Genomic DNA, 22,998 nt, shown 5'->3' on the forward strand with positions numbered 1-22,998 from the left:
AATGAATAAGACTAAACAGTAACTTCGAATGAGTCTAAACCTGACTACTTCTTATATTATTGGTCAAACTGAAAGTTCAGGTTAGTGTTTCATACGCTATATAAAACGACAGTTTGTTCTTTTTGAGTATAAACCAACAACCCCCTAACCACCATAACCCTTCAATAAAAATCACCTATTAATTTTAACATTTAGAAAGAAACTTTATGTCACTAAGAATTAGATCATACAAATTATATCTCTCCTTTGTTGAAAACTTTTTTCTTTAGAATTATAAAAAAAAATATTATAAATTTAAAAATTGTACACCTATTCAGATGATGTTTTATTGTATGTTGTTATCATGGATTGCTTCATGCCTTCATGACGACCAAAGCATGTGCTCCAAACTTATGGAAGTAGGTTATCTTTGTCTCCAGTGTTGATATTTAAGGACATTAGTGTTCCCCCTGTCAGAGGTAGGTCGCCGGTAACTAGTGAGGATGTACTCTCTTCTAACTCTCCTGGTTGTGGTAGGTGCTGTTTATGCACAGGTTCCCCGACCTTGCAGTAAGTTTATTTCTTATATATTTCCCAAATTTAATTTTTGAGCGTTTTATCTTTAAAAATCAAATGTTAAATACGATATAGAAAAAATAAGAAATTTTACATGATTGTATAATACTAGTATTCTCAAATTCTTTGCAGCAAAGTTCAGAAAATCAACAATGTAATTTTAGATCTATGATCATCTATATCACTTTTTCTTTAAAAAAAACTTGGGTGCTTCAGATATGGGGTTTGAATGCAACCTTCCACTCTGTTATCAAAGAGTATTACGTGTATGTTGATGTTCTCTTTGTTTGGAAATTTTTGCAATTGTAGGCTTTTCTGTCATTTCAACCTCAGGTTTTGAATTCCCTTGGTTCTATTCTTATATTCTATAAGCAAAGTTCCATTTTTAACATTCTAGTTATTACTCAGAGGATATCAAATCGTAATTGCAAGAAAATCATGTTGCATTATTGCAAGTGTATCATCCTCATTGAAAGATTCCCCTGGTCAAATTAAATTTCAAAATTTAATGATATATTGATTGTAAGTGACCCTTTTCTAGCTTACATAAAATTTGTTTCAAGTTTTTGAACCATGCAGTTGCTTGGGAGTTAATATAACTATTCTGTACTACAGAGTCAAGATTGGCCTTATGCAGCATACTGACAATGACATCTTTCTGTTTCAGATTCTCCACCTCAGTGGGAATGCAGAGAAATTAAAGTAAGTGTTCAATAATAATCCAAAGTTTCTATGAATGTAAAACACAAATCTTGTACATTCCGAAGTCCTACCCCAACGAAAGCATGTTTTGCACACACTTGATATAAAATACTTTTATTGATCAATTCGAAAAGATGAAATCCACTTTTACCATCGTTTGTAGCCACATCCTGGATCCAGAGGATATGACTTGATTCCATATGTAGCATGTATAAGTATCTTCTTCTGTATGTCAGGTTGACCCCTCTCAGAAGTTCCTGGAGCGTCGCCGCCTCTTCTATGACGCCACAAACAGACGTGAAAGAAGATTCGAGGAGATCGAACTTGGAAGCGACAGGAGCTTTTATGATCAGCTCATTTTGTGGAATGAAGTATATCAGTCTTTTTTTAACAATGAAAAGGAAAAGAAAATAATACCACATAAACGAGTTAACTCTGCATTCATTTATTGTTCGTTTTGCATAAGACCACTGAAGTTATGTACATTTGTATAATCTATCTCTTTAAACTTTTATTTCTCCTTTATAGGCCATTGTTAAATTCTTAATACTTATTCAGGCTGAATATGAAGTCGTTAATTTAGATTGTAAAAGTCAAATGAGTGCAAGTAATTAAATGTTTTACATTGCAAGTATAGAATATAATTACATTAAAATGAATTCTTTTTAAAGAACAAAATGTACCAAGTAGATCTCAAGACCAGAAAATGTAATGTTACCGTTCCATATCGACCATTTTTCCAACGTGGGACTTTCCCTGGAGAGAAGTTTGATTATGAGGGCGTGATAGGTGGCGCTGGTCTCCCCAACGAACAAGTCACAATTCAGCAGTTCTCTATGAATACCACAGGAGGTAGGTTGTATGCCTGCAGGCATGTTCATGAAACTTGCCTAAGATTTGTCCTAAGATCATTCCTAAGATACGACTCGGGAAGAAAGTTAGGAACATCCTAAGATCAACTTAAGACATATAATAAGATGTATCTCGACGATAACTTATGAAGATCTTAAGTTAGGACATCGTAACTTACAATGAACACTTGGATATACCTTTACCTTCAGCTGAGAGAGCGACGTGATTTTGTATGAAAATGTATTTGATAATTATACTATAAAGTTTCACTTCACTATGCAGATGCCAGGTACACCCCGGTTTTATTCCCAGATTGTATTCCAATTTAGAATACTCACATCATAATAAAATAAGAATATGAAAAATTCAAGACTTTGACCTTTCCAAAATTTTGATATTTCAGAAGCTCGATTTTCCTTGGTATCATATCCAGACTGCATCCCGATTCAAAACGTTCATATCACAACCAAATATGGATATGAACAATCCAAGTAAGCATACTATTATCATTTAATCTTACAGATTGATGAGGAGGTTGTTCGTTTTATTTAAAAAAAAAAACGTTTGCTTTAACATATTTTGGGGACAAAAACTTTACAATTTCGTATATTGCATATATAATTACTTAATAAACATATACGTATAATATTGTTTGTTTCCCTTTACAGTTATTACGACTTGAGTGTTGGAATTAGCGATCCAATGGCTTTTATTCCACCCAAGGAATGTGGAGCCTAAATATGTTCACTTTTATACTTTTGTACAAAAATAAAATTGTAAAAAAATATATGAACAATGGAAAGTTATTTTTTTATTTCAACTGAAAAAAATGCATTAAAGGGGATATATTCCGTTTTCTTTTGTGAGAGAAATTTTTAACTATTTCATGATTCTACATTTTGAAAAAAAAATCCTGATTTTTTTGCTTTAAAAAAGAAATCAAAGCAATTGTACGTTTGATAATTTCGACTATATAAAATGGATGATATGAGGAATATCTGTTTATTGTAGTAACATATTCTGACGCACCTAGCGAGCATTTAGAGATACAAGTACTACATGTAGCCATATCACAGATATTTTATATAAATTTATTAGCTATGAAAACAATCAGTACTTTATTGTTCCCATTGAATCTTAATCTTAATGCAATGAAATTCATTATTCAAGGTTACTGGGTATACACACATTCATCCTGCATATACAAGTACACTAAAACCTGAATGCTAAACTGCAAATGTTATTGATTAATTTGTTGTGTGTAAGGTATAATATCAGAAAGGAAAAATAGTGTTTAGGTTTAAATGGATTACGTGTTATTCACTGTTTTACTTACTGATCAAATACAAATACTTTATTGAGTATATTTGTATATTCCTTGAGCAATAGTAAATGTAAATCTTTATGAAACTAAACTTCTTTTTTATCAAAAACTTCAAGACATAGGAAATCGACTGTCAACTCCAGTGGTTTTATTGCATTAACATTTTACTTAAACGTGGAAAAAGATTTTACAGAAAAGTAACATAATTCTAAGGGAGAATTCCAGAGTTGTGTTGAGGTACTTGGGTAAAGTAATCCAGAATGAGGGTGAAAGAATTTGGTACTTTTAAAGAATACCCCTTGTACATAGTTCCAATCAAACATTACTTTAAATTGAAAGTTATGTTTTTGAAAATCCAAATTTGATTTACACCACTTGGGTAATTTGTGACATAGTATATCTAAATATTCTCCTTTACAAAAGTTAGTAGTTTTGTGAGGGGTAAAATTAAAACCCTGGTAGAGCATCCACTAGACCTAGGAATGTCCTTTTGTGAGTAAGGATATTGGAAGGGAATTACCGCCAAAAGTCTATGTATCTTGATTTTATTCTTATTCTGCCTACTTCTTTATGCTTTGTTATTATTGTAACTATATGTCACTTTATTGTTTTCATATTCGTCTTTATTACATTCACTTTGACTTTTATCCTTCTTCATTTTGCCCTTACTTCTATGTTGCTTTATTCTTGTAAATTCATTTTACTTTCTTTTAAACTTAAACAGTTTCTTAAATAAATTATTAGCATTATCTCTACTACGAATGTTAATTCAATCACGCAAACAATGAAGCAAATTCAATGAAGACGAATACAAGTTGTCCGAATTTAGTGCCGCATTATAACGCTAGGTGGCAGGGGTGTTCGCTAAGAGTGTTGGTAAAATTAGGTAAGCAAACCCGGGCCGGGGTTATTCGAGTTTTTTCAATTCTCTGCCTTAATACTTTATCAATCAAACTTAAATTTTAAATTGACTGATGTTTGTTATAAGTTCAGGTATGTACACGATACATGCCATTCCCTCGGAAGTCTCGCTAGATGGTAAGATTTCCCCTGGAAGACTGACTACATAGTGATGCTTCCTTCGGAAGACTATGCAGTGGGACTTCCCCCGGGGAAGTTTCAATATATAGCTAGTCTTCCATGGGAAATCTCGCTATATATAGCAATTCGCCCTCATTCCTAGCAACCCCTCCCCCGAATAGTTTTTTTTTTAAATCGTAAAACAATGTTTATATATACTAACGTTTTCAGTTTTTGAAGAAAAGTTATCCGTTCTATATGAATAAATATTTAAATAATATTATTTTAATAGTGTTTTATAATTAAATCATTTTAACCATTTAGTTAAACATAGATAATCTTTACGAGTACATATGGATAATGACTCTTTCTCTCCCCCCCCCCTGGATGCAGTCGCCCGCGTGGCACTGTGGTTACGGCGTCTGCTCTATATAGAGTCACGAAGTACAGTAGTAAGGAGTCGACCAATACGTCGTGGGTTCGAATCCCACTATATGACGTGGAGTTTGGTCCTTCGGATGAGATCTAGATTATATTATCCGAGGTCCCGTGTCGCAGTAGGTGCTGGCACGAAAAAAGACCCCTCACTGCTCAATGGCTATAAGTACCGAGTATATAGGACAAATTTGCAGCTCTCCACCGGCAAGAGGTGGCTTCTCCATTTGAGTGAAAAATTCTCGAAAAGGAAATTATACAATGTACAATCACACCACCAGAGTCTCAATATATATACTGACTTCCGGGTGGACGACCTCCTATTGGGTAAGTTTCATCGGTAGAGGGGAGGGTGGCCACGAAACATTTTCCTAAACGTAACTTTTTACTGCTGGAAAAGTTCAGCGAAAGGCTTGTTGCCCCATCCTTGACACTTTTTGTTGCAGTACTAATAGTCAATTTATATATTAAAAGTCATGTACTTAGTGGCATATGAGTAAAATTTATTACTGAAAAAAGTTGACGACCCCCCCCCCCCTTTCAACACCACCAAATAGAATTTTCGAGTTTTAAGATTTTTTTAGCTCTCCTGGTTGATGACAAACACGGTGCATACTAAAGACATTTCTTTCTTTATTGAAAAGTGCTATTTTAATATAAAATATTAACGCAGAAAAAAATACCAGGGTGTTTCTAGTATGCCTGGGTGCATGTAGTCTGGTTCCGACTTTGCCTTCCATGCATGGATCTAGAGGGGGGTAGGACCCCCTGGAATTTACAAGGTTACTAAAACAAGGAGAAAAAAGTTAACCCCCCTTCTTTTTATGCTTGTTAAGAAATTTCTGGGATTGGATTTTTTTTGACTGGATTCCCCCCCCCCCCCCCGGAAAATAATTCTGGATCCGCGCCTGCCTACCCATAACGCCCCTCACTCCTTTGCAAAGCCCTGTCCCTAGAATCAAGCGCATCAGCAGTTACTATCTGTCGTGAAATAAAGTTCAGTTCAGTGGAAGGTTCTGAAAAACATTCCAATTTATAAGGGTTAACTAGTATCAAAGTATTTAACATTTTTATATCAATTAAACTGATATTCAAATATCCAACAAATAACTTTAGTAGAGTTATATTTTTTCAGGCGAGAGAACAGTGACGTAGCATCGTTTTTGAAAGTGGGGAGGGGGGCAACAAGAGAATAAATATTCAAGCTACCCGGCTGAAAACAACTTGACAAGCGCAAAATAAACCCCAGGAAATTGTCCAAACTTGAAAATACATAAGCGTCGGAACCGGGGAGGGGGGGGGGGGGGGCTTAGCCCCCACTTCTTTCCAAAGATAGACTTAGTATAGACATTGAACAGCCCTGCGTAGGTTTAGCCCCCCCCACACTTTCCATGGACACGATGCAGTAAAGGTTTAAAATGGGGAAAGTGGTGGTATTTGGGAAAAAAAAACCTTTGACACTGGAGTTCGAACCTTCAAACCCAGCCCCCCCCCCCCCCCCCCCCATGAAATAGGATTTTTTTGTTTGGAAAATGGACATTTTTTTTTTTTTGCTTGTCAGATTTTTTTTGAAGGTCTAAAAAAATTCTTACACTTACCCCCCCCCCCCCCCCAACTTTCAATGAAATCCTATTTCGGGGGCGGGGTGGGTTTTGAGTTAGATTCAACTTCTTTTATAGAATCAAATTTAAATTTTCTTCCTACTATACGTACTACATTAATTAACTTATTTGACCCTTACTCTTACAAAAAGTGGGTCGGCCTTTTAATGAACTTATTCAGTATATTATAAAGTTATGTCTGAAAAAAGAGGCCGCTATTCCTGTGTGTCCAGAGAAAATAAATATGGAGTTTCCATCATTGGATCGGATGATCGGATCCGGCCTTCAGAAGTTCGATTGATAAAGTACTAAGGCCAATTGAAGAATCTCAAATAACCCGACCCGGGTTTGCTTACCTAATTTTACCAACACTCGTAGCGAACACCACACCACCTAGCGTTATAATGCCGCACTAAATTTTGACGGTTTGACAACTTCCATTCGTCTTCATTGAATATGCTTCATTGTTAGCGTGATTGAATTAACATTCGTAGTAGAGATAATGCTAATAATTTATTTAAGAAACTGTTTAAGTTTAAAAGAAAGTAGAATGAATTTACAAGAATAAAGCAACATAGAAGTAAAGACAAAATGAAGAATGATAAAAGTCAAAGTGAAATGTTATAAAGACGAATATGAAAACATTAAAGTGACATATAATTACAATAATAACAAAGCATAAAGAAGTAGGCAGAATAAGAATAAAAGCAAGATACATAGACTTTTGGCGGTAATTCCCTTCCATAATTTAAGAATTGTTGGTGAGGATATTTAAGAATTTTTAAAATAGAGTACAGCCAGGATAGATTGAACTTGCCTTGATTGGTTGAATAGACCTTTAAAAATGTGACTTGAAGACTTAGGCATGGGCAATGATATTTTAAAGCTCTTCTAAAAATATTTTTTTCATTCAAAATAATGATGGTTGCATCGATCTGTGACACAGATGAGTTGTCATTTGGAAAAGTATGATGGTCCACTCCATTTTGTATCAAACAATTTTTGATACATTGCTAGAAAGGGACGTTATAAGACAGGGGTTTGCAAAATAGCATGTTAAACGTTGCAAAATTCTGTATTTTCCATTTGTATTTATAACTGTTCTTGCATATTGCACATATCCAAATTTGTACTAGTAGGTGTATTTTTTCAAAATGACATTATTTAATTGTTCATCTTTTTAAAAAAAAAAAAAAATCATCAAATATACACATATTGCAACATTTGAAATGCCATCTCACCTGTTAAGAGCCTATAGCCTGTTTTGAGCTTTAATAGTTGACAAAAATGTAACTCGTTTTAATTGTTGGAACAGATGTTTCTACGTATTTATTTTGTTCTTTATAAAATAAATACACAGTCTTCAGTTTACCATACTATGTTCAAAAATTTTAAACTTAATATCAATAAAACTTGCTAAAGTTTTTCAATATTTTCAAACAGTAAGATACAGGGGTGTATAGTTTTTTGAACTGGGTTTAGCTGTCTGTCTATCTGTTTGTTTGCGAAAAATTAACCATGGTCATAGCTTTCGTTTGATTGGAGATGTAGTTTAATAGTTCATACTTTTATTTCTCGTAACAAAACCTTTCTCTTGATACCAATATACTTAGTATTTGACCTCTTCACGTTGACCGTAGAGTCTGTCTCACTTTTGCCAAAAAAGGATATATCTTGTGACAAGACCTTCCTTTGGATACCAGCAATTTTAAACTTTTGACGTCGACCCTGGGTTTTGATTCTCTGTTGAAAAACTCTAATCTTGACCGTAACCTTTAAAGATTTGGTGCTAGGGTTTTTATATTCCTTATGTGTATTTCCTGTAACAAGGTCTTCCGCTGGGAATTTTGACACTTTGATCTTGACGTTGAAGTTTGAAATTAACCTTATCCATAATTTTTAAAGTAATGTTGCATTTTTTAAAGTAATGTTGCATGAGTTTTTTTTTTTTTTATTTTACAGGTATATTCAATCAGGCAAAAATCCTTTGTCTTGGACAACAACTATTTTGATCTCTTGACTTTGGAGTTTGACCTGCAGTTTAGAAACTCTATCATTTTAATTAAAAGCTTCCAGAGTTTCACTAAAATATCTTGTTCAAATTTGTTTTTAATCTCTCCTTTTTGAATTGTTCTCTGTTTTGCATTCTTACTCCAAAGATTGCATTGCTATAAATGCTCAAGCATAACCAGAGACTTAAATGCGTATATACTTCTAGAGCCGTATGATTATTCCTTAGTCTGATAAACTTTATCTGTCCAAATGTTTCTCCAGATCCTTTTCTGTTTACTGGTCGGCCAAATTATTTCCCAGCAACCTAAGCCCTGTAGTAAGTAAAACATTACTCTACAGTTATTTTTAGTAAATTTCCAGGTTAAAAGCAAAGTATTATAATTTCCTTTAATTTGTTATGTGCTTTTTGTTTTTATAAATAAAGTCTTATTGATTTACTTCCGATTTTGTTATTTTTTCAGCTTCCCCTTCCGTTTGGGAGTGCAATGAAATCAAAGTGAATATAAAATCTTTTTGCATTTTTATTTGTTTTGAGAAGTTAAACCTTTGTTGTTACCTGATTATGATTTGTGTTTGAAAGGTTGATCCATCTGCAAATGTCACCAAAAAACGCCGCTTGTCATACGATTCTAGAAACAAACGTGAGAGAAGAGTGGAGACTATTGATAAAGCTAGCAATATAACTGCCTACGATGAACTGATACTGTGGAATCAGGTAATTCAAACTGAAATGAAAGCCAAACAAACTTTTTATTATTCATTTTCATCTTTACAGTGATTTACAGTGATCATAACTTGGGGTTTTAGAATAAAATGTACAGGCTGGATTTGAAAACCCGGAAATGCAATGTGACAGTCCCACATCGAGGCTGGGTACCACGTGGTACACATCCGGGAGATACCTTTTTTAGCGAAGATTATGTTGGAGCACCTGGTTATCCAAAGGAAAGACTCACTGTTTTACAGTTCGTTTCAAATAAAACTACAGGTAAGGATCCATCAAACATTTTTTACCAAAAATTTACCTTAAAAGTTGATTTTGTAACAGTTATCTTTAGTTTGATGATTGATTGATTGTATACTGTTTAACGTCCCTCTCCAGAATATTTCACTGATATGGAGACGTCACCATTGCCGGTGAAGGGCTGCAAATTTAGGCCTATGCTCGGCACTTAAGGCCTTTGAGCAGGGAGGGATCTTTATCGTGCCACACCTGCTGTGACACGGGGCCTTGGTTTATACGGTCTCATCCGAAGGACCGCCCCATTTAGTCGCCTTTTACGACAAGCAAGGGGGTACTGAGGACCTATTCTATCCCCACGGGGTTCTTTAGTTTGAAATCATTTATTACGTTTTTTTTAAAAATTCTTTTCTATGATACTAGACTTTGCAAATTTACCGTGTTAATCTTTATATTAAGTTCCAGATATGAAGCACACGATTGTGTCCTCACCCGACTGTGTACCCATTCGTACAACCATTTTCAGTTCCACACGTGGATTGGAAATCTCAACGTAATTATTGAGTTATATATACCAGTATATAGTTATATATACCAATCTATCCCAGTTAATATCTGTGGAACGCTTAATTAACATATATTCAATTATTTGAACCTATCTTCAAATAATTGTACCTATCCTCAAATAATGAAACCTTTTTCAAAATGAATTGAAGATAGGTTCTTTCCTCCAAATAATTTAACCTAGGTTCAAATAAATTAAACTTATCTTTAATGGAATTACATCTTCCATTCAATTTAAGATATGTTCAGTTGAAAATAGGTACAATTGGTTTATAGATAGGTACTATTGATTTGAAGATAAGTACAACTGAAATATATCCACAAAAGGGTTTAAAGATAGGTACAGTGCAATAATACATAATTTCAATTCTTTTTCTGTTAAAGTTATTGACAAAAATGACAGCTCCCTCAAATAGGGACTTTAACATGGAGGGAACAACGAGAGGAATTTTTATGGGAGAAGCTCTTATTGTCAGCATCTTTATTATTAATTTTAATTTAATTGCACTTATCTTCAAATCAGTTGTACCTATCTCCAATTGTACATATCTACAAATGAATTAAAGATATAAGTAAAATTGAATTTGGCTATTTTAAATTTATTTTAAGATGAGATGCAATTGATTTGAAGATATGTACAATTAATTGAAGATAGAATCAAATATTTACAGATATACATGTTGATTTGTTGATATATTCATATTTTCGTTTTAGGTCTATGATATATTCCACATATAACCGTATTATTGATTTTTTTTATTTCTTGTCAAAGTTAACTTTTCCCAACTTCGTGTTCACAGCATCTGTACACATTTATTTTCAGTCTTTTATGTCGTCATAACATGTATTTTGTAGGTTTTTTTAAATATCAATAATTGTTTTCACTTACTTAGAATATTTTCTCTCTTTTTTTTTATTTTTATGCTAGTATTTATCAATTCTTTTTTATTTTAGCTTCTTTAAGTTTTCAGTTTAATTCACCTTATAACAAAGCTTTGTAAAGTGTTGTCTGTGTCAAAATTAGTAAATTTTATTACTTATCGGTGGAACAATGTTTTCTCTACGAAACATCTCCAAATTTTGCCTTCTCAAAAGATATTGAATGATAATTACAGAGCAAAAAATAGAGACTTAAGGATCATTGTTACTCTGATAAGAGAGGTTACTCTTAGTGTAATTAAGGTTTAATATTCCTTTATAAAATTGTCAATTTGGAATGTCTTTTATGTCCAATTGCGACCTACAAGGTATGCCAATATAATTTGCCTTGTACTCATTAGAAACACTTCTTTTGAAAAATCACAAGTGTTAAAGTACTTAATATACGTACTTTTCATGAGTGAACAGAGGGTTTGCGAAACTTGAGCATGTTTTTTTTTTTTTAATGTTTACAGGTTCATTTTTAGTTTTGCTTTGTTTAGAAACGGTTTTATAATTCCTTCATTTAAAATTGTGGCATAAAGAAGATATAATTATACGTATATTACTTTAACTTTTTGTAACTTTTATCATACACCAACTCCGCGAATTCAACAAACCGCGATTGTGACAGAGAAGGGAAAATGTGAAAATTACAACGCGTGAAAGTAATCCCGTATACAGTAATAAGTACTATGATCTTGTCAGGTATTTAACAAAATAATATGCGAGCAAAAAGCAAAAGGAACAGATATAAAGGCAAGAAAAACACGGTCTTTTTTGCGAAAAGAAAAAAAAATCATTTGACATTTCTTAATACAAGTCTTATACATGTAGGTTCAATAGCCTATGGGACTTAATGGTTCATAGGTCTTTCATATCTAGGTGAAATACTAGTTGCAGTTTAATGGAGCCCTCTCCGATTTAAGGGTTGAGGGTTTGGAGAGAAAAAAATATCAATTAAAAAAATGGGAGAGGGCTATAGCAGCTAGTTAAATGCTAGGAGTGTACTATAAGATCAGTCTTAACTAAATTACCAATTGCTTATGTTATATTTATTTTCAGTTACTATGATCTCAATATTGGGATATCGGACATGAAAGTATGGAATCCTCCAAAAGAATGTCATTAATAACGCCATAACATTTTTTCAGAATCGTGTCATTTTTGTGCTTAATAAAAAAATATACCAATGATCTTTTTCATTTCATATTGCAATATATAAGATAAGAAAACAAAATTCGCTAATAATTGTGTCACAGTGATTGCTTTTTAATACACTGCAATATTTGATAAGTAAAACTGTTCAATTTATTTATACCAACTTTAAAATTGTATTAAATAAATTTAAAGTCGGATAACGATTTATACGTATTGCAACACATGACATCAAATGACCGGATAAGAATCGCTCACACGTGTACAAATTCAGAAATGTGTCTGGTAATATAGCAGTTCTAGAGTTCTTATCTCTCCGGCAGCAAACTAGAACAAAAGAGCGGACTGTCGCTTGTTTTATCTCAGTTTTCGGCTCACTAGTTACCAGAAAGATGTTTCTCGCCGTTGTCTGTATGTTGGTGTGTGCAGTTTCTGCACAAGCCCCCGTTCCCTGCAGTAAGTAAATTAATAAAATTACAATTAATGTAGAGAATAATACCATATTTGTAACAATCCCTTTTATTACTTTTGAGCTTGGATACTGTTCTTTATTTCACTATATAAGGCATGTTTTGAAAAATGTATTCAGCAGAGATGTTCATAAAGAGAAAAAAACTATTATCAGACTAAGTCATATTCCCTGCATTAAGAATTTTCCCAGCTCATAAAAAGCTTATCATTTATCAATTTCGTTACTTTACCTATACGTATAGATACATGCATGTATTAGATTTTTGTCAGTCAAACACCGTACTGTTTTGGGTTAAATGTTTGTAAAATGTCAAAGAAGACGACTTTTTTAAAAATTTGTTTCTTGCAGGTTCACCACCACAATGGGAAGGCCGGGAGATAAGGGTAAGATTCTGTATTTTCTTCAACGCAGGCGTACTACAAAAGTTCAAGCAAGTTTGAAGCATTGAAATGGAACAGATTTCACGATAAACTTAAAGGAAATATATTCTGATTATAAAGTATTAATATATAGTGTGCTGTGTGATTGGCTTTCAAGACTATTTTCCATCTAGTTAAGTTTCTACCTAATGATAACTTGAGTGCTAAAATTATATAAAATAAATTGAAATTTATATTTCTAGAAAATCAAAAAGAAACAGATTAAAATTCTAGATTTCTGCAAAGTATAATATGAACAATGTAACATGTTGGTAAAAAAAGCTTTAACCAAACACATCATTTAATTTTAATGTTCAAGAGTTTTCCGAAAGACCGACAAAATCCAATCTTCCTACCATGAACTGATCACCAACGCATGCCGAAGACGGTAGGGGAGGGACAAAAAAAATCTCTAATTACAGAATTCATGACCATTATTGTTTGATCAGGTTGACCCCTCACAGAAGTACGAAGAGAAACGATTTTTGGCTTATGATGAAACACAGCAGAGAGAAAGAATCATGACAGAAATAGAAATTGGGTCGGAGAAGAAACTTTACGATATCCTTATCTTACACCGTGAGGTAGGTCATACCAAATTTGCAATGACACGTTCTGTCTTTATTCTGTTTTTAAAATATCACTTAATTTCCATGTACAACTAAAATTAAATGTTAAATTCACCACCTCTCAAAAGGTAACAGATTCAGATCATCTAATTTTATTTGGATTGACTATAACACTGCTTGATTGACTATATCACACCGCTTAAAACCTTTGTGTCCTTAGTCGTTTGACTGCATTAGCTGCTTATATCATAATACTTAAGAGTTTGCTTTTCCTCACAACCCATGCTTCAGATTGTACCGAACTTAGATTTAATGCCCTAGAAGAGTCCTTGCTAAATCTCAGACAAGAGTTATGTTGAGTTTATGATCACTAATCTCTGACCTTAAATTAGTTAAACGTTTAAAAATTCTACATACGAAAAAGGGTAACATCAATCAAAGTTATTGCTACAGGAGATAACTTTGTTTATGGTGAAAACCCATTAAAACGTACAAATTGGGTAAGTTTTTAGAACGAAAATGAAACTATTCAGACAGATGTTTCTTTAGTGAAAGTTATTTCAAATCATAACCTCGTTAAAAATATATAAGCTCAAATCAGTTTTTTTCATTTGACGAAATTTATTTTACCCATTTTTTTCCGCTTGATGGCAAAATATAAATTCTGAGAAGTAAAATTACAAGTATAAAACTTTTTTAAGGAACGCTAGCTTTTGAAAATGAAGGTCATATTCAAAGATGTATCACAGCTTTTGATTAAAACTCCTGTGAAAAAGGGTGTGCACCCCTTATCGAGCCATATGTTTAACTTATGTTCCAAACTTCATAATTATTTTCAAATATCAAACTATCTGTAAATTTATGCAATTTTTTTTCACCTGTAGAATAAAATGTATGCTGTGGACTTTTTAACTAAGAAATGTAATATTACTACCATCAACCGTCCTTTCCGCCCAAGGGGTGTCATTCCCGGATCAAAATTCGAGGGCGAGGTTGTCATAGGGGCTGCAGCAATCCCCAATGAGTCTGTCACTGTCCTGGCATTCTCTGGAAACTTTACTGGAGGTATACCTTTATCTACAAACTCATTAGATTATTTGATTTTGTAAACACCGATATGCTTTTATTATTAAAAAAAATCCTAAGACCTGTTAAAGATCTTTGAAAAGTTTTTAAAATGTGCTAAGATTTGTTTCTAAATTATACAATGAATTATTATTACATCAAATCAATCAAAGAGGTAATTTGTAATTTAGAAACTGAAGAAACGTATATATGTCGACTTAAATAATGTAGTTGGTGACGATCTAGAAACCTAGATGCAATAATTTTGTTTTTCTGCCTTTTGTTTCTATATTTGATCCCTTTTTTGACTTACAGAGGCTTATACTGGGCTGGTCTCTTCACCAGACTGTTTCCCCATCCAAAACATTCACTTCTCACAGAAATATGGATTTGAACAATCTACGTATGAGTTATTTTTGTAGATTTTTAAGCCAAACATTTAAAATTATTTTGTTCATTCTTCTGAATTTTCATTGAATGTAATCTCAAATCAATGTTATGTTATAATCAAGTGCATACTTATCTTTGACAAGTTTGTCCATTTCATTAGACATGATGTCTTTGTTGTAAACGAAAAAGTAATATATATCTACATGTACCTTTCATTTGCATTTATTTTTCCTTTTTGTAGATACTATGACATCAAAGTTGGAATATCAGATCCACAACTCTTCCTCCCACCTAGAGAATGTACCACACCCCCACCAGGGTATTAAAAAAACGTCATCAGAATTTCACAGATGTTAGGAAATTATATTACCCCTCATGTCTTCATCAACTCAAAGAATTTAAGCGACACGTTTATATTGTAGATCCCAAGAAGTAGATATAAAACTTTTTTATAATGGCTGTTCATTTTTTGTTACATTTAAAAGAGATATACTAACAATTCGTAATTTTGCATATTTTTAGCAATGCAGTTTAAGAAAAAAAATTATTTTTGTTCGTTCAAAAATTACTTTTTCAATTAATAATAAGAACGTCATCTAAAAATAAGAAAAGAACGTAATACATTTTGTCACTAGTTTTAACCCCTCAAGGCATTCTCTGTTACCATTTACGCATGTCTTAGGTCTTTGTACTCATGAACAGAAAATCTCAGCGTACTCATCTGACATATCTGATAATGTACACTCTTCATTTGATTGTTTCCAAGCGTTTTTGGAATAAAAGATATCATAATGGCGGAGATCTGGCGAATATGGGTGATGGTTCAACTCTGTATACTTTCTTTTCTTCAAAATCTTATTTATTTCTCTAAGCAGCCGCATTGCCAGGTATAGGATAATTATTCTGGGGACGGTATTTGGATTTTCTTTGCAGGAAATCTGCCTTAATTTCCTTAATGCACTTTGAACATAAAAGTAACCCTTGATAGTCCTTCATTTGGATGTACATATTTTCCTGGACCTTCTAAAATACAGGAAAACCAATAAAGCATTTTTGGAGCCCCTGCTTCTCTTTATAGTCATAATAAAAAGACACCTTTTTTCACTGTTTCCCCATTTTAAATACTGATCTCATTTTTCTGGTACAAAAAGTGTACAAGTCCTATGTTTTGTCACCCATCATGCAAGTTTATCAAGTATTCTATTTTGTCAAGAATATTGTTTTTGACCGTTGGCACATTTAAACCGTGTTTTCTCTCAGACATTTGTAAGAAACAACGGCATCAATGGGATAAAAATATTATTATCTTTTTCCTTATTCAGAATTCTATAACATGCTGTGGTTATGAAATGCAGGTAAACTTCGTTATCTCGACATCGACGGGACAGTAGGAAAATGTCGAGATATCCGAGGTGTCGAGATATCAGAGTTGAGACTCGACGTCCTTAATTTTACTGCTTAGTAAAACCATAGATTTAAACTGAACAGACGTGTTACTACCTACACGTCTTCAATTATACTGTAGCTCGTTTGTTTCAGCTATCCCTTTATATTTATTAGAAAATCTAAGAAGTTAATATATATTCCATTTGTTGTTTATGAAATGCTTTCTTTTTTATGGAAACCTTCTCATTTTTACTAAAAACCGTTTTCCATTCAGCATTCGATCCGCGTGCCACTAGCTCTGTCAGAACAGGATACGAAATGCGCTCTATAAACTCCAAACCGGAACGGTACAAAGTCGACTTCCGAGATACCGATAAAAAATTAATGCGTATATTTTTTAAAATCATTTCATTTCACTTCCTTTTTCATTTCATAATCATTCATAATTAATTTTCATTTTATTTTCAAGCCCAAATTTAGTTGGAATTGCACATTTAACAAATTTTATGGTGTTACCATATTACGGCTGTTGCAAGTCGTGCTTGTCGTTGTTTTGATTGCTTCCTGTTGAATGCATTTTACAATTTTTAAGTTTAATTGAATTCAATGTGTGTATTGGTCATTGTTATTCAGTGACTTCAGTGGCTTTTTTTTAAATAAAATATTTAGGTTTTGTTAGAATTCGACATTAATAAACGGTTGTACATTTACGCAGAATCGAGATTATTTATCAATGATATTACCCAAGCTGAATATTAAACAATTAACGTATTAGAGACGCCGAAGGGGCTTGGGATTCCTCTACAAACACAGTTCTACAGAGCAGTATGTAGTCAAAACATGGGTGTGAAAGGTGTGAATATCTGACGACGGCGAGATACCCGGAGTCGTCCGTGCGTGACGAGCGACCAGCTGACAAACAATTAGGTTAAGAAGAGCAGAAAATTGCCCCCATGTCGAAATAAACCAGGTAAATTTTGCTATTGGGACTGTGAAATACGTCGAGATAAGCGGGTAGTCGACATTACCGAGGTCGACATATCAGAGTTTTTGCAAATCATTTATATAGTGAATAATGCCGGGACCGCGGACGGACCTCGACATATCCAAGGTTGTCGACATATCCGATGTCGAGATACCGAAGTTTACCTGTGTTTAGGTTTTTTTTTAAACAATGGATGCATTCACAATTCTTCTATTGGTACAAATATCGATTTAGTGCCAATGGCTTGTCTTTGGCACCGATGTTAAACAGTGGTACAGTTGGTTACCTTTAAACTGTGAACAGCATATTGGATAAACCAATGACAAAACAACCAAAGGATGTGCCAATGGTTGTCAAAGGTTAATAATGGTACCACTTGGTTATTAATGGTCACTTATGGTAATCAATGGTTACCAACGGCAAATGTTGAGTTGTTCGCCATTTTCCAGAAATAACAAATTCAATAAGAAGTTTGTTGCACTGCTTAAACAAAATGAAATAACTTTTATGGACATAACTTATATGAAAACGTGCAATAATTATCTTCAGATGATATTCTTTTGCCAAAGCAAGTGTTCATTTGTTTCAAATTTGCAATACTATCCGTATGTAGAGAAATAACAGTATTTTCCCTAAATCGTAGTTAAATTCATCTGAAGTGTTATTACTGATGAGTTAACTTCACTCATTCTACCATGAATGGTCCTGGTAGCCATCTTTGGGGTGACTCTTATAAATGAAAAATCTCCCCGTTGGAAAATCTGTCATAGATGTGGTTGACCTGCAGAATAAAGGTAACCAATAAAAGTTACCAATGGTAAACATTGGTAACAGTGTTTTGTCATTGGTAAATTACACCCCCAATATCAACCAATGGGAGAATTGTGAACGCACCCATGTTTCTTCAGCATTTTCAGATATCGTGGCATCAACGTCGATATTTTGTTGTGTTTCCACAAAATTCAATCGACTAGTATGACTGTAATATTTTAACTCCTCTTTTTTCTTTAAAAATATTGTACCCATCTTAAAACTATACTGCACCAAAGATTTTATGAGCTCTACTCCGATTTATGTATAAGGCAGAGTTTTCATATTTGCTCTCTCGTTTTCACCTTCTTTGCAGAGATCATTTATATCAAGTTCTCAGCTCAGTGTAATGAGCTTGCTTACATTAGTGAATTCTATTTCGAGGACAATCAGAAAAATATTTTGTTTTTTCTGTAATTATGAGCGTTTTCATAGAACTTTCCAACTACATGTATAAACAAATAAAATTTGATACTTCTACATTCATTATGATACACTGTATATTGCACTACTTACTGAACGACCCTCGTATTTAGAAACAGATTTCACGAATACTACAGTATTAATCGCAAGACATTTCAAATATCTGTGTGTGACAACTTTTCTGGTTCTCGCTTGCTTCTTGTCAACTTTGTTATGAAAAAAGACGTTCTCCTGATGCTCAAACAAATGATCTTAATACGTTTTCTTTACAAACAATAGTTTGTCTTATTTTGATTGCTGATTACAAACCGAGATAATTTATTCCGTATTTCGCATCATTCATGAATTAAGTGTTTCTTCAATTATCTTGAAGTTGACAACGATGTGAAGTTATTTGAGTATATTAAATTATCCAGAATATGACAGGGGCACCTTGTCAATTATTTTAGGGCATTGAGTGTATTTATTTAAATACAGAATTTTGAAAATGTCAAGTACCTTGTAATGTTATGAGACATTTTCTGCTCATGCTTTAAGTTAGAAAACCTGTAAGAAACTAAATAAGTCTGTTATTTACATTATAAATATACACATACATGTATATGAAGAATTTTTTTTTACTTTATGGCGAATTTATTTTTCAATATTCAGAAATCCCATTATAAGTTCTGCTAAAAAAATTAATTAATTTAGAGTTTTGGGGTAAAAAGGTTCATCAAAACAGCTTTAACTTAATCTTCTGAATGTTTGCATTTGGCATGTGTAAATTGCAACGTATTTCTACAAACATATTGACAATGAAAATTGAATTTGATGCTGATGGATATGAAAAAAAAAAAAAAAAAGAATTGCCGTTGGCTGCACAGAGATCATTTCATCAAGGCCATCTCTTTAACTGACAATTGCGAACTTGATATGCGAAATCATTGAAAAACGTTTTAGACTTCCATTAGCTAAACAATAAGATATTTCGTAACTGGTGAAATTTAAAGCATTTTCCGAGGACGAAAGAGTATGAGATCACGTAGAGCAAATTCAGATTAAAAAAAGGTTTTTATTCTATGTCCATTTTCTAATTATGTTAAACAAATATGTTGTTTCAAATTAAATGATCTATTTATATTTTTATTATTGATATTGTCGGTATATTTAAATATAATTATTTATTTATTTACTTTTTATTATGAGTCTGGATCTAAAAAAAAAACCTTACCTTACCTTTCTAAGAAATTAAACTGACGCGTTTTTATCAAAAGAAACCATGTGATACCATTTGATTGAGGGATGTACTTGGTACCAGCTGGAAAAGTACATGTGGTATTCTTTCATACTTTAAAGGAATTTCTGTACATGATCTTGTTTTCATGCTTAAATATTCGTTTTGTTTCCATGGATGCTCTACATCTAATCTGTTGATGATATTTTTTTCACCTTGAAATTTATCATTTCTCAGATCAATCACAACTTTGGTTCAGGTAGAAAGTTTCACTGACAAGTATAGTATTTTACTTTATTTAATATCAGTTACAAACCATAGCACAAAATGAAATATTAATTGATAACTCGTGTTAACCTACCTGTACACTGTACAATCTTGCGCTAACCAATATTATTATATTCTTACGAGGGGTGATCAAAAAGTTCGCGAACTATCTCGATATCTACAAAACCACAATTCAGATTAGGATAAAATTTGGTACACATATAGCCATACACAAGTTCTATTAATAGCATATGTTGAATAAAGTTTTACTCCTTGTTTGTGACGTCACAATATGAAAATGACGTCACTATGTAGGTCACTTGTGACGAAAAATGGTTTTTTCAGTCGTACTCGTTCAACAAACGACTGTACAATTTATTGTATATCTTAGAAAGCCCTTTGCTGTAGCGTATAATAATTTGCATATTGTTTATTAAGACAAATGACTTACTAAAAATTCAGTCAATGATTGAATTGATCGTTTAAGTGAAGGAAGGCAGGCGGTTAAAAATGATACCTGTCATGTTGCCCTGTGAAAGCAAGTTTGAAAAGATATGTGTTTTTAATTAAGCAGTTTGCTATCAAAGACCTCCATTTTACACTTTGAAAAATAGTTGAATATTTGAACAATAACATAATTATTACATGTAAATACCTAAGATATCGTTTACTTTAGATTTTAAACATATCAGATATGATAAAAAGGAGGCACCCATTCTCTATCCACCTCGAATAAACGTCTCTCGAGAGACAGAAGATTTGTGTTTTAATGGTCGCCATGCTTATTTTTGGAAAGGATTTTCTTATCCATCCATTCTGTTGTCGAGATTTGACCATTTTTGACAAATGAACTGTTCTTGTTATAAAAATTAACTTACATAGAAAGAAATATAAAACTCAGAAAAATCTTTCAGCTTTTGTGACAGAACGCTACGGGAGAGGTCACGTGACCGCCAATATCACGTGATTCGCGCATGTGCAGAACGGTGGCTGATGTTCATTAAAATTGGAGAAGACTAACTTGAAACCTAATCAACACTGAAACCAAATATTGTTTCTTTTATGAAAGTTATTCAATTAGTTCGCGAACTTTTTGATCACCCCTCGTATAAAGAATATAAAAGGGAAACTTTGACGTTTAAAAAATGAAGGGGAAAAAACTTTAGAAATGACAACTTGCTGCTACAATAAAAATAATCTAACTTACTAGCATTATATATATATAAAAAATAATGTAGATGGATTTCAATTGAATTTAACGTATATATTATAGACATTGAGGTAAAATATTACAAAACATTCGACGAAAAATATTACCTTTCAACCAATGAAAAACTTCAAGTTAAAACAAAGTTCAGTTCAAACTGTTGTCACATTTGCCTCGTCTATCTTGATATATTTGCCGTTAAGGTCTACATTCGAATCGATACAACTTTTCTGTGTATAACAAATCGTCTTCAAATCAAGCCTTTTCTGAGTTTCTTTAACACTGATTCTGTTTTCGTTCTTCTGTCTATCCTCTGTAGAATTTGTTGATGCTTCCCTAAGAATTTCCTCACTCTTCGTGCGATTATAACACTTTACCAATGCGGTAAATGCTGCTCGGAAATCTTTCCTCATCCAACAATAAACGACTGGATTGACTCCAGAATTACACATTGCTATAAAAACAGTCATACTTTTTATAGATTCAATAAGATCCTTTTCAAGATTGAGATACTTAAGCGGTCCGGCAACCATAAACGGTATCCAAAAAAGGAAAAATAGGAACAAAATCAGGGCCATTGTTTTGGCTGATTTTGCATCCTTCTCAAACTTCCGATCTAAGCTGGACTTCATACTTTTTTTGTATTTATCTATTCTTTTTCTATGTTTCTGAGCTACAATGAAAATACGGATGTACATGTACAAAGTCGCTGCCAGACACAAAAATATGGCTCCAAATGTACTGCTCATAGAATATGCCTTTGGCAAGACCTTGAAAAAATCGCATTCCTTTGTTTCCTCGCTGTAATTGTTGACGAAGAAGGGAAGAACAAATAAAGACAAATTGTAAATCCATAGAGCAAAAATGACAACGAAGGCCTTCTTCCTGGTCATTATGGATGGATACTTCAAAGGATGAATTATTGCAATATACCTGTCCGCTGCAATGGCCACAAGACTTGTGAGAGAGGCGCTCATTGAACAGACGACAGAAGAATATTTGCAAATGCAGAGGTACTTGATTGAAGCCAATCTGTCCCCATCAAAGTAAAAGGCTACATAAACTGGTAAGGCCAAAACTGCTAGGAGGCAGTCTGCAGCAGACAAGGAGCCGATGAAAAGGTTCGTGACATTTCGAAATCGAAATTTAAATTTAACCAGGGATAGCAAGACGAGTAGATTCCCTGTCAAAATGAATGGAATAATGGCTATGGATAAAATTCCTAGGGAGAATATTGTCTTCTCTCGCAAGTCCGAGTAGTCACCAGATGACATGGTTTCGTTTCGAGAATCCGACATGAAAATAACAAAATAAGGATGATTTTGATAAAACACTCAGGTCCAGTGCGTAATCTGCGATGTAATCTGAGGCACAAATTAAATGAAACAAAAATCCAGGACGAAATCTTTCATATAAAAGGAAACCTTTGCAGAAAAAAGCCTTTGAAAATTATCCAATTATAACACTAAAATTTAGAAAGATTCTAGTGCCTCACTTTCAGCAATCATCGATTTAGTGTGTATCAACGAATTCAACACCTGTTTTCTTATATTTCCAAAGTAATTATTTTCTTTCTAGAGCTAAATGCCTAATCTTTCACTGGCATCCGTTCTCTGCCATCTATCTTTTAGTGCGTATGCATCTGCACATTTACAGATTTAAAGTTCCCTGAGAAATTGATCAATT

At 33.2% G+C, this 22,998-nt stretch overlaps 4 protein-coding genes across 4 annotated transcripts; 3 read left to right on the plus strand and 1 right to left on the minus strand.

Moving 5' to 3' along the window:
- Positions 1-438: 438 nt before the first annotated feature.
- LOC134246053 (mammalian ependymin-related protein 1-like) lies at positions 439-2,899 on the plus strand. The gene is made up of 6 exons (XM_062728314.1): positions 439-549; positions 1,223-1,257; positions 1,494-1,628; positions 1,929-2,109; positions 2,513-2,600; positions 2,778-2,899. The coding sequence occupies exons 1-6, from the start codon at positions 483-485 to the stop codon at positions 2,845-2,847; spliced, it is 576 nt and encodes a 191-aa protein (XP_062584298.1). The 5' UTR covers positions 439-482; the 3' UTR covers positions 2,848-2,899.
- A 4,511-nt stretch (positions 2,900-7,410) lies between these two features.
- On the plus strand, positions 7,411-12,123 carry LOC134246035 (mammalian ependymin-related protein 1-like). The gene is made up of 5 exons (XM_062728298.1): positions 7,411-7,455; positions 9,083-9,217; positions 9,310-9,490; positions 9,929-10,016; positions 12,011-12,123. The coding sequence occupies exons 1-5, from the start codon at positions 7,411-7,413 to the stop codon at positions 12,075-12,077; spliced, it is 516 nt and encodes a 171-aa protein (XP_062584282.1). The 3' UTR covers positions 12,078-12,123.
- A 219-nt stretch (positions 12,124-12,342) lies between these two features.
- LOC134246036 (mammalian ependymin-related protein 1-like) lies at positions 12,343-15,451 on the plus strand (the record flags this gene model as incomplete). The annotated part of the gene is made up of 6 exons (XM_062728299.1): positions 12,343-12,559; positions 12,924-12,958; positions 13,444-13,578; positions 14,448-14,628; positions 14,944-15,031; positions 15,260-15,451. Coding segments are annotated over 6 exons (741 nt in total), but the record flags the coding sequence as incomplete, so codon positions are not given.
- A 5,915-nt stretch (positions 15,452-21,366) lies between these two features.
- Positions 21,367-22,711, minus strand: LOC134246054 (octopamine receptor Oamb-like). Its single transcript, XM_062728315.1, has one exon. It carries the CDS (start codon positions 22,608-22,610, stop codon positions 21,465-21,467), a length of 1,146 nt encoding a protein of 381 aa, XP_062584299.1. The 5' UTR covers positions 22,611-22,711; the 3' UTR covers positions 21,367-21,464.
- Positions 22,712-22,998: the final 287 nt, after the last annotated feature.

The sequence above is a fragment of the Saccostrea cucullata genome, unplaced genomic scaffold, assembly GCF_032062105.1.
Source record: "Saccostrea cucullata isolate Sc308-1 unplaced genomic scaffold, CSIRO_AGI_Scuc_v1 ctg217, whole genome shotgun sequence".
In the NCBI taxonomy this organism is placed as follows: domain Eukaryota; kingdom Metazoa; phylum Mollusca; class Bivalvia; order Ostreida; family Ostreidae; genus Saccostrea; species Saccostrea cuccullata.

What these genes read in the sequence shown, in the direction of transcription:
- LOC134246054 (XM_062728315.1), bottom strand. Translation starts at nt 22,610, where the DNA reads ATGTCGGATTCTCGAAACGAAACCATGTCATCTGGTGACTACTCGGAC.
- LOC134246035 (XM_062728298.1), top strand. Translation starts at nt 7,411, where the DNA reads ATGGTTGCATCGATCTGTGACACAGATGAGTTGTCATTTGGAAAA. An exon ending in CGTTTCAAATAAAACTACAG is followed by an intron (nt 9,491 to 9,928) that starts GTAAGGATCCAT and finishes ATTAAGTTCCAG; the next exon opens with ATATGAAGCACACGATTGTG. An exon ending in CGTGGATTGGAAATCTCAAC is followed by an intron (nt 10,017 to 12,010) that starts GTAATTATTGAG and finishes ATTTATTTTCAG; the next exon opens with TTACTATGATCTCAATATTG.
- LOC134246053 (XM_062728314.1), top strand. Translation starts at nt 483, where the DNA reads ATGTACTCTCTTCTAACTCTCCTGGTTGTGGTAGGTGCTGTTTATGCA. An exon ending in ACAGGTTCCCCGACCTTGCA is followed by an intron (nt 550 to 1,222) that starts GTAAGTTTATTT and finishes TTTCTGTTTCAG; the next exon opens with ATTCTCCACCTCAGTGGGAA. An exon ending in CTCTATGAATACCACAGGAG is followed by an intron (nt 2,110 to 2,512) that starts GTAGGTTGTATG and finishes TTGATATTTCAG; the next exon opens with AAGCTCGATTTTCCTTGGTA.